Source organism: Furipterus horrens, unplaced genomic scaffold (assembly GCF_987537825.1).
Source record: "Furipterus horrens unplaced genomic scaffold, mFurHor1.1.pri manual_scaffold_11, whole genome shotgun sequence".
In the NCBI taxonomy this organism is placed as follows: Eukaryota; Metazoa; Chordata; class Mammalia; order Chiroptera; family Furipteridae; genus Furipterus; species Furipterus horrens.
Window position 1 is genome coordinate 79463029 of NW_028327181.1, and position 10553 is coordinate 79473581.

General features: G+C 56.4%; 1 protein-coding gene across 1 annotated transcript; it reads right to left on the reverse strand.

Annotated features, from left to right (window-relative positions):
• Positions 1–4805: 4805 nt before the first annotated feature.
• On the reverse strand, positions 4806–8721 carry KRT19 (keratin 19). The gene is made up of 6 exons (XM_090290826.1): positions 8198–8721; positions 6359–6441; positions 6005–6161; positions 5563–5724; positions 5323–5448; positions 4806–5190 (listed from the first exon to the last, which is right to left on the reverse strand). Exons 1-6 carry the CDS (start codon positions 8615–8617, stop codon positions 4936–4938), a joined length of 1203 nt encoding a protein of 400 aa, XP_090146952.1. The 5' UTR covers positions 8618–8721; the 3' UTR covers positions 4806–4935.
• Between the last annotated feature and the right edge of the window lie 1832 nt (positions 8722–10553).

Sequence of the window (10553 nt, forward strand, 5' to 3'; positions counted from 1 at the left end):
CCCCGTTCTGGGGCTCCTTATATACCCCTTGGAGGCTGTTGTGGGTTCATGTCTCCTCCCCTAAAGGGAAGCCAACTCCTTCTGCATTCCTGATGAACGCAACTGCCTGCACACCTTGATGTGGCTGGTGTAGAGTTTTCTCCTTTCTTCCCCTTCTTTTTTTTTTTTTTTAATGCAACAAAAGAGATGATTCAGAACGAATGGTGTTTCACCCCAGGCCATGGTTTTAACACTTGGATTTCAGGTTCATTTTTACACTCTCTGTTGAGCCCAGTAGCAGGGAGCAATGTTGCCTCACACCACAGCACAGTTAGAGCAGCCCAGGCCAGCTCTGCCCTCAGCTGGACTTCTCTGCTGCCAACAGCCCAGGACCCTCGCCCCTCGGTGGCCTGCTACATGTGCTCAGTTCCCATCCCTGCTCTGTGTTGTCCAGCTCACAGACCCCCATGGCCTCTGGGGATCGGAGGTCAGAGGATGCAGGGCCCAAGGAAACAGGATGAGGACAGGGGCAGGGGTCTCGAGTCAAGTTCCAGCTGAGGTGACGAGAAGGGACAAGCGTCCGTCACTACCCTGATGGTGCAAATGGACTCTCTTCCTCCACGCGGCCCCTGGCCCAGCCCCATTGCACTGGCACCCTCACAAAAGCCAGCACGCTCAGGGCTGACAAGGGGCTGATTGATAATCCCACCACCTGCCAACCGCGCATGTCCCTGAAACTTTGCTTGCTCCCAGGACATGTTGGGGCAAACCTCTGCAGATAAGACTGGGGCGAGTTTCAGGAAGACCCTACCTTCGCCAGAGAGAGGCATGTCACTGCACAGCAGGGCCAGATTAACGCACTGCCTCCAGTTGTCCTGCAACGCTGCAAGGCTGGGGCGGGACCTGACCTGGAGGACTGTACGTGCCTAGCTGTGGGGAGGAAGGAGACAGGGAGGCCCAGCACACAGACTGAGACCCTGAAGGCAGAGGCACCACTTCTCAGAGCTGAGACCAGGGAGGGCAGCCCTCTTCTCTGCCACCAGCTCGGGGCCTGGCTTTCCAGGGATACCTGATAGCTGTGAGTAGTGCCGATTGGAGGCGTGACCTTGGCTCCTGGGCTTAGAAAGAACAGGGTTTGGGGAAGTAAGCAAGACTGAACTGGAGAGTCAGGAGGAGGGTTCCTGGCCCAGGGCTGCACCGCAGGGCTCTGGGGCTCCTGGAGCCAAGGTTCAAATCCTGCCTCCATCAGTTACTGCCTGTGAAACCTTTAAGTCTCAGTTTCCTTGTGGCACGGGGGCACTTTCAGTTCCCACTTTCGGGGAAGCCCTGAGGCCCAAGAGCCCCCAACTCCTGCCTCCTCCTAGCTCCCCATCTTCTGAGGGGCCAGAGAGTGAGGTAAGGGTGAATGTCCATCACCTGGGACTCCCGAGTATACTCACCGGCAGGGACTTTTGCCCTTGAGCATCAGCTCATGCCCTGTGAGCAGCATCGCGGTTCCATATTCTTCCATAGCCAGTGCACACTGGGCAATGCAGGCCATTGTTATTATTGCGGTAATAACAGTAAGCCCTTATTTCCACTGCACACCTCACGGTTTACAAAGCGCTTTCGTGTCCAACACCTCCTCCAGTCCTCAGTTGCTTGAAGATGATAAATAGGGGCTCTGAGAGCGGGAGTATTTTGGCAAGGTGGCACAGCTAGTAAGGGACATTTCCAGGACTCAGATGGGCCCTCTGACTCCTCCTCAGAGAAAGGACAGGAAAAGAGGGTCCCACCCACTGACCCCAGATTCCTGCATCTGAGTTGGGATGGTGGGAGGGGGACCACGGGCCTGGGTGGGTGGTCTTCTTACAGCATCACAGGAAGCCAGGCCTCCAAGTGCTGGGCCCAGACAGTGTGGTATTGTCTCGTGGGTGGGAGAATATTGTCTTCCTCCAAAAGAAAAATAATCAAAGTCAGATCAGCCACAGCTCATTAAACCCTCTGCAGACAGTACGGCCCCAGCAATTAACACAGGAACAATTACGTGCCATCTCCCCGGGCAAGGGTGGGCTGGACCTTAGCCAGCCCCTCTTCTGCACACTGACTCCCCTTCAGCAGCCCCTCAGGGCAGCTTTCCCTCCACTCTGAGGCCCAGGCACAGCAGCAGCTGTCCCCATTGCAAATCCCTGGTTCGGTCTCAATAGCTCCTGTGAGCTCAAGGTCCGGGTGGGGCCCTCGGGCCTGGGAATTAGCACCAGGTGGGGATGGCTGGCCAGGGCGGAGATCAGGCTCCATTTAGCATGGCCCTGGCTGCAGTCTGCCCTGGATGTTGTGCCAGCTGCAGAACTTGGTCCACTGCAGACAGGCCGTCCCTAGAGCTGACCTCACTTCCCTGCAATGGGGCGATGCAGCCCACTGGAAAGACCTGGGCTGGCCTCCACCTCTGGGCGTGATTAAACAAACCTCTCTGAGTCAGGTTCCTGACTTCAAATTGGGCTATTTTCTCACTTACATGAGGTACCCAAAGTAGTCAAAATCACGAAGACAGAAAGTGGGATTGTGGTTGCCAGGGGCGGGGGAAGAGAATGGGAAGTTGTTTAATCGGTACAGAGCTTTAGTTTTACAAGAGCTATGAGAACGGTGGTGGTGATGCTTACACAAGAATCTGAATATATTTAATACGACTGAACTATGTACTTAAAAATGGTTCAGATGGGGAAATGTATGGTATTTATTTCACCACAACTTAAAAAAAACTTAGGCCTTAACACAGACACCAGCTACAAGGCCACAGTGAGCATTTGATGGCCACTGCTCACCCCTCAAAAGGAGGTGCTAGGGACAGAGCACATGACCCAGCCTGGAGACCTACCTTCGAATTCTCACTTATTAAGTATGTGGCTATGAGTAACTGTGCTTCCTCTCTCTGAGCCTCAGTCTACCTATCCAGAAAATAGAAATAACTCCGGCCTGTTCTGACTCACAGGGATGGAGTAACACAATTGACAGGAAGTGCTCTGCAAACTGAAGTGGCCATACAGCCAGCAAAGATGGAAAGACCTCCCCCTCCTTCTCTCTTCTCTATCACAGCTGCTTCTGCCAACAGAGTGCCCCTAGTTCCAGCTCCAGACCGAGACAGAAAAGTGTCCCCGCCCTCGCCCTCTCTCCCCTACTCACACACACAAAGGACAGCTTCATTCCCAACACCCAGACCTGTGACCCAGTCACCTGCTCCACCTGTGTGGACCCAGATCCCGCCCCACAGCCACATTCCAGGGGCCTCTGGGGCATGGGGGAGGGTTTCAGCTGTGACAACAGAGGCTTTCATGAACGGGGACAAATATCTCTGGGCAGTCCCAGCCTGGGGGTGCGGCCAGGTCTCTGGCCTGTGGTTCCAAGGCCTCCTGAGACGCTAAGTGGGAGAGGGGGGCTGTGGGTGCTGCAGGCCAGAGCAGGAAGACAGCTAGGGAAGTGGCAGAAGGGGCTCCCGGCCCAGGGCTGCAGCAGGTGAGGGAAGAGCTGGGCCCTGGAGTCATCAGCCATGTCCTTTGGATCAAGCTAATAAACTTCTCCAAGGCCCACGGGAAAGTGGCAGAAAGAGCACCTCCTTCAGGATTAGTGTGGGGAATGACAGGTCACAGACCTCCTCAGCCTAGTACTGGGCTCCCACCACCAAGCATTCCATTCCCCTACAGACGTCATGGAGGGTGGGCGGCAGGGTAGTGTTCATGGCTTGCCCCTTTCCCTCATGGGGTAGGCCCACTGTCACAAATCCACAGGCCCAGAACAGATCCCCTCCGCTTGAACCTCTCAGCCAGGGTGGAGTGGGACTAATTTACCTTTAATTGGCCTCAATTCTTGGGAACTGAGCCATAAACCGCAGGGGCAGGACCATACCCACCCAAGGGCAGAGTTGTACCAGGAAGCTGGGACTTGTGTTCCAGTTGGCCCGGCCCCAGGCGAGCCAGGTTGGGGGTCTGTGTGGGAGGTCTGGGTCATATCTGGGTCCCATTCCAGGCTCTGGGCCCAGGTATGGGGTGGTGGGTGTGCGGGGCTTGCGTGGGACTGCCCACAAATAAATGAATGTGTTGGTGCCTGCAGACACACGCCAGCGGGCTCTCTCCGGCCACGCTGAGTGGGACACTGGCCCCCATCACCCGGCCTCTTACCACAAAGTCCGTCGCTCCTCTGTCAGGTAGACAAATGTGCCAGCATGAACTGCCCCAGGCACCCCTGTCCTGGGCCTTCACACGGGTGAGATCGAAATGCACTGAGAACCTGGCACAGCGGTGTCAGTCCTAGGAGATGTGGTACAGGATGCGCCCTGGGGGTTAGGCATCAGGATGCCTCGATTCTGGTCTTGAATCTGCCATGTATTTGCTGTGTGGCCTAGGACAAGTTGCTCTAGAAGATGCAACTCATACTTACACCCTTTTAGGGCTGGTTTGATTAAATGGCACATAGTAGGTTCAGTAAACCATTTCCTACACAAACACCACGCTCAGAGGAGTAGTTGAAAGAAAACTTACTTTGGAAGCAAAAACCAGTTTCAAATCCTACCTCTGCCACGTGTTAGAATAGTTCATATACAACAAACCACTTCACCTTTCCGAGCCTTAGTTTAGCCCTCTGTGAAATGGAGCAGTGCGTATTTCATAAGCTTGTTTTAAGAAACAGGTTAATGAGGACTTCTGTGAACAGGAATTACTGTGACAGTCAGGGTTTGTAAGCACCCTCTCTTCCCTTTCCTGGGACAGGGTGGACTCTGGTTCAAATAAACCATAAAACAGGGCTAAGGCCTGGCCCATTTCCATAGAATGAAATAATAAACCCAATGTCCTTCCTCCTTTGGGTCATAAAATTTTATTGACAGGTCAGAGGAGGAGCCAGAGGTATGGTGCCTCCCCTCCCATTCCCCTACCCAGGAGCATCCATCCCTCTGCTGGAAGCAGGAAGCCAGGGAGGCCGCTGGACTCAGGCAGTCTTGGTGGTGGGCAGGTTGTTGTAATAGGCATCCTGGCCTTCGAGCAGGCTGCGGTAGGTGGCGATCTCTTGCTCCAGCCGCGTCTTGATGTCCATGAGCTGCTGGTACTCTAGGTTCTGCCGCTCGGTGTCAGCACGGACATCACTCAGCTGGGCTTCAATATTGCTGATCAGCACCTGGATCTGTGCCAGCTGGGCTCCAAAGCGAGACTCTGTTTCTGCCAGCGTGCCTTCCAGGGCGGCTTTCTGAGGGCAGGGAGAGAAAAGGCGACTCAGCAGAGCCTGGTTCCCAGGAAGGCCATAGGGTACAGCCACTGCCCAGGCTACCCAAGTCAACAAGGACATGAGTGTGCATCCCACAGGGAGCGGGGCACATACCATGCTGAGCTGAGACTGCAGCTCAATCTCCAGACCCTGGAGAGTGCGGCGCAGGTCAGTGACCTCCGTCTTGCTGCTCTGCAGTTGTTCTGTGTGGCCAGCAACCTCCCGGTTCAGCTCCTCAGTCTGCAATGAGATGAGGAGGAGGGAATGAGTACTGGGTCAGACCTTTACCTCCTCAAAGAATCAAGCCCTCTCTCCTTGCCACCTCCCCAAAGGGCACCTGCTTCCCCTTCATACCTGGCTGATGAACCAGGCTTCAGCATCCTTCCGGTTCTTCTCTGCCATGATCTCATACTGGCTTCTCATGTCACTCAGGATCTTGGCTAGGTCAGTGCCAGGAGCGGAATCCACCTCCACACTGACCTGGCCACCCACCTGGCCCTGCAGGGCACTGATTTCCTGGAAAGACAGAGCAGAGATGGGCATGTCAGGGCCCAGAGCCTGCTGGGCCTGGGCCAGGAAATTCGCCATCCTCTCAGCCCAAAGGGGACTGGTTTTAGGGGCAGACCTAGGAACTGGCACTGCGGGTTCACAAGCATCCCCCATTGGAACCCTGGAAGCCATGTTCCACATCTATGGCCATGCTGAGAGTACAGCAACTGTGGCCACAGTCAGAGGATACAGGATACAAAAGTGGTCTCAGCCCTGGAAAGCTGGGGTGGCCCGGCTGGAAACTCACCTCCTCATGGTTCTTCTTCAGGTAGGCCAGCTCCTCCTTCAGGCCTTCAATCTGCATCTCCAGGTCAGCCCTGGCCAGGGTCAGCTCATCCAGCACCTTGCGCAGGCCGTTGATATCAGCCTCCACGCTCATGCGCAGGGCCTGCTCCGTCTCAAACCTTTCAGAGGAACAGCTGCAGTCAGCCCAGCATTTTCTCTGTACCTCTGACAACTTCCTCACCTCACCTCACCGGCGTCCAGAGTCCAGGAGCATGTACTTCAGGCCACCCCACTGCACTGAGCCCCAGAAGGGCCTGGGGTTGCCTCCCTTGCCCCCGTCCTGGCTTCTGCAGCCCGCCAGGGCACAGATGCTCACTTGGTTCGGAAGTCATCTGCAGCCAGACGGGCATTGTCGATCTGCAGGACAATCTTGGAGTTCTCGATGGTGGCACCAAGAATCTGGAAGACAGAAGGCTGGCAGTTCAGCACACCAGTACTGCCCACCACTTTCTTTTCAGAGTGGAGCAAATGAGTATGGGCCCGCTCCCTGGAAACAAGCCCCAGCCACGCCTCCGCTGCCCACAGGCCTGCTCTCTAGGAGGCAATGGAATCAGTCCCTGCCCAGGAGTTGAAGCAGTGGTTTCTCACCCCTGCCCAGGAGGCTGAGTCAGGGGGTAGGTGGTGAACAGGGCAGGGCAGGCAGGGACGATTGGAGAGAAAGTCTCTGAGACCTGTGCCCAGGGAGACTAAATGGTGTCAAGGGAGGCAGTCTGGAGTGATATGCAAACCAGGTGCAGGGAACTGTCAGGGGTGACCCCTTGTCTATACCCCCTGCTCAAAGCATCCTGCCTCAGGGAAAGGAATTCTGTTAGGCAACTGTTACGTGCCAGACACCCTGGGAACACCTATTTCATAGAAGTGGGAAGTTATGTTCAGGATTCCTTGTCCAAGTTCACCCCCAATCTCAAGTCCCTCTAACTTGAGGGGCATGGTCACACCATTGATTAAGCTACTTGCATTCACATCATGATCCGTTAGTCATTGTACTGTGTGGTAGTTTGGATAGCTTTTAAATGAAACAGAACAGAATAGAACACATCAGAAAGGATCCTTCCCAGTAGAATAAGGCTGGTTTCAAGACACTTTTGTTTCCATTGTGTGTGTGTCTATGAGAGAATGTGAGGACGCATCTTAAACTGCAGCTTCTATCTTAGGTCACGATTTGAAAAGTGTGAAAACACCGCACATCTCTCGCCCTCCCTCCCTGTCTACAGTAAGATCTACACTGTCGGTCCCCAGCACTATGCCAGACATGTGGTGGACACTGGGCAGTGCTGTGAGAAGACACAGCATGTGGGGCCATTAAATACCCCTCTGGCTTCCCTTGTTTGTCTTCCGGACAGAGCTCCAAGCCCTTCCCTGTGCGTGGAGCCCAAGCCCCACCCTGCAGACTCCCAGGGCCCACCTCAGAGCCTATGGCTCAGACCCGGGTCTCCAGCCCAGGACACACAGAAGTGCTGCTGTACCCGGTCCTCTGAGTGACAGAGATTTCCACAAGCCAAGAACCCCAGGGCCTCTTCTTCTGTCCCTCCTTGACCCTGTTCAGAGGCCACAACATATGTCCCTTCTTAACCTCCCAGGGCCAAAACTGGCCTCCCCCATTCTTCTGAGACCGTCTCTCAAATCCCAGGTGGTCCCCAGGGCCCCTGAGGAGAGGCCAGAGCATGATGGAAAGCAGACCTGCTCACTCAAAGAAAAGGAATGCAGAGGCCCCACAAGGGGGCCGCGGGGGGCGGGCCGCAGAGGGCAGAACTAGCTCGAGGTGGACCAGCTTCCTCCCAGGCAAACTCCATCTCCCGGCAGCGGCGGCAGTGGGGGACCCTGCCCTAGACCTCAGGGCCCGCCACAGCCGTGTCCCACGTCCGCCCACTCCTCCGGACCCCTTTCCGCGGACCTCTTCGCCCTCCATCCCGGCCCCTGCTACATGCCCCACCCACTTACCCGCCTCCACTTCCTGCCCCATTGTCCTGCATTTCTTCACCTGCCCCCTTCTCTCAGCCTCAAACTGCGGCCCTCCCACGTCCTAACGGGCTCACTACCGCCCCACAGGGAAGAGGCTTGGGTGCCCGCAGCCCCGGCCTCCCGCCTCGCCCGGCCGGCCTCCCCGGGCTGGGTTGCGCGACAGGTGCGCTTCCCGCGTCCCGCCGTTGTCCACCTTGTCCCGCAGCTCCTCGATGGTCTTGAAGTAGTGGCTGTAGTCGTGGGAGGGCCCGGGCCCCTGCTTCTGGTACCATTCCCGGATCTTCACCTCCAGGTCGCCGTTGGCCGCCTCCAGGGCGCGCACCTTCTCCAGGTAGGAGGCCAGGCGGTCGTTGAGGTTCTGCATGGTCACCTTCTCGTTACCCACGAGAAGCCCGTCGGACCCGGCCAGGGCGCCCATATAGCCGCCGCCGTAGCCCCCAGAGGAGGACGAGGACACGAAGCGGGCAGAGGACACCGACACGCCACGGCCGCCCGAGCCTCCGTGGATGCTGGGCGCGCGGTAGGCGCCTCCCGCTGCGAAGCGCATGATGCCGCCGCCCATGCCCCCGAAGGACGAGGAGGCCGACGACTGGCGATAGCTGTAGGAAGTCATGGCAAGAGAGGACGCGGAGACACTGCTCAGAGGAGCTGTGGTCCGCTGCAGGAATGGCGAAGCGCTCACCTGGAGCTTTTTATGCCCGAGGCGGGCACGAGGGCGGGGGAGAGGTCGGGGTGGATATCTGAGCCCCGAGGAATTTGCCGGCTTCTGAGTGCACATACGGGCACTCGCCCCATTGGTCAGTTCCTGGTGGCTCTGCCTCCAACTTTCCCCTCCCTGGGGCCAGAGACGCCTGCCCGGCGGGAAGTGCCGCACCCAGCGCGCTCCCGAGCCCTGACCACACGGCCCCTATCACCGGCCCACTGGTTCCCATCTTCACCCCCATCACACACCTACTTAGACACCCTGTCCCAGTTCACATTCTGACCCTCCCTCATAGAGATCGCCAGCAGTGTGACACCCCTCAGGAATCAGGGTCCCTCTGAGAGAATAGACTCCTCCCCTCCTCAACTAGCCCAGGGGTTACTCACTCAGAGTCCCCTGAAGAATCCTATTCTGAGCCCCTTCCTTGTGATCATAATTAACCCCCCAAATTACATTTACCAGACTCCTACACCCCACTCGGAATTACAGCCTCTCAGAGCCCACTCCTTGGGGCTTACCCCCACCTGCACTCTCCCTCAGGCCCCCGGATGAGGGTGCTCTCAGCTGCACCCTCGTTTGCCTCCTGAGACAAAGCTGCCCCACCCTGCTGTGTCCATACAAAGCCATTAGGTGACAACAGGCTCCTGGAACAGCTGCTGGGAGCAGTTCTGCAGCGAGACTGTAAAGGGAACCTTCACACCTGGGGGCTGACCCTCACTCCAGGACTCTCACCTGCCTACCCCACCCCACTACAGGGACAAACCCTTACCTTCCACCCCTAAAAGCCTGCATTCACTCAAGGATCCATGATGGGGAATCTGAACTGAGGGAGGCAAGTAACTTGCCCCTGAGACATTTAGCGCCTACCACCCAGAGACAGAAATAGGATGGAATGAATCCCTCTCTTTGTGAGCATCTGAAGGAGGGTGTCAGAGGTTGAACCCCTATACCTAACAATCTCATCCTAGTACATGGGTGGGTGAATTGGGTGCATGAGAGGGCTCAGCAAAGGTCCCCACAAAGTGAGGTTTTAATAAGAGGAAGGAGCCCCTCCTCTCCACTCCGAGCCCCAGCCCTGCTCGTCATCCAGCTCAACGATTCCACCCACCTTGTGATCACTATGAAGGGCCCAGCCTCCTGCCAGATACTGCAGGGCACTGCCAGCACCTCAGCCCACTTACTGACCCCCAAGGACCTCACCCTCCTCAGAACTGTCCCAAGTTCCATCTGTCCTTATGTCAGAGCAGTCACCCAGTCTCAGGACAGAGGCTCTGAGACAGTGTGTTAGGGAGATGGGCTGGTCACTCCCCATCTCCAGGCCTCAGTTTCCCCCATGAAATATCAGCCCTCCTCTCTGTGTATTATCATCTGGGTCACCTGTGACTAAAGGAAGATTTAACCCCAGACTCTGAAGCTAGTCCCTGATAAACTGTCTTCCATCCACCAGTTTCTCCAGGAACAGGGACCGGAAACCCCACACACATTCCTACCCCCACCCCCAGGAGCAGCCCTGAGCCCCTAGGAAGGCCAGCCTCAGGCTGCTTAAACTACTGAAACAGGCCTGCAAGTGGGTCGGTCCCCAATGGGGAAAAGGCTAACACAGTCATGAAAGCAGGGTGTGGCTGGGCCTTCACAAAGGTTGTAGCCTGCAGCCACCAGGGCTGGTCCGACCTGAGTCACTCTATTCGGCCCAAAGGAGGAGGCCTGCTCCTTGCCGGGGGAGGAGAGATGGACCAGATAGTTACTGTGTACACTAAGCCTGGCCAGAATGGCTATTTTTCTGGCCTGATAGGAGGGTCTGGGAAGGGACTTTGTAGTAGGAAACAAAGAATAGAACCAACGGTTC

What these genes read in the sequence shown, in the direction of transcription:
- KRT19 (XM_090290826.1), bottom strand. Translation starts at nt 8,617, where the DNA reads ATGACTTCCTACAGCTATCGCCAGTCGTCGGCCTCCTCGTCCTTCGGG. An exon ending in TCGAGGAGCTGCGGGACAAG is followed by an intron (nt 6,442 to 8,197) that starts GTGGACAACGGC and finishes TCTGTCTTCCAG; the next exon opens with ATTCTTGGTGCCACCATCGA. An exon ending in TGAAGAAGAACCATGAGGAG is followed by an intron (nt 5,725 to 6,004) that starts GTGAGTTTCCAG and finishes CTGTCTTTCCAG; the next exon opens with GAAATCAGTGCCCTGCAGGG.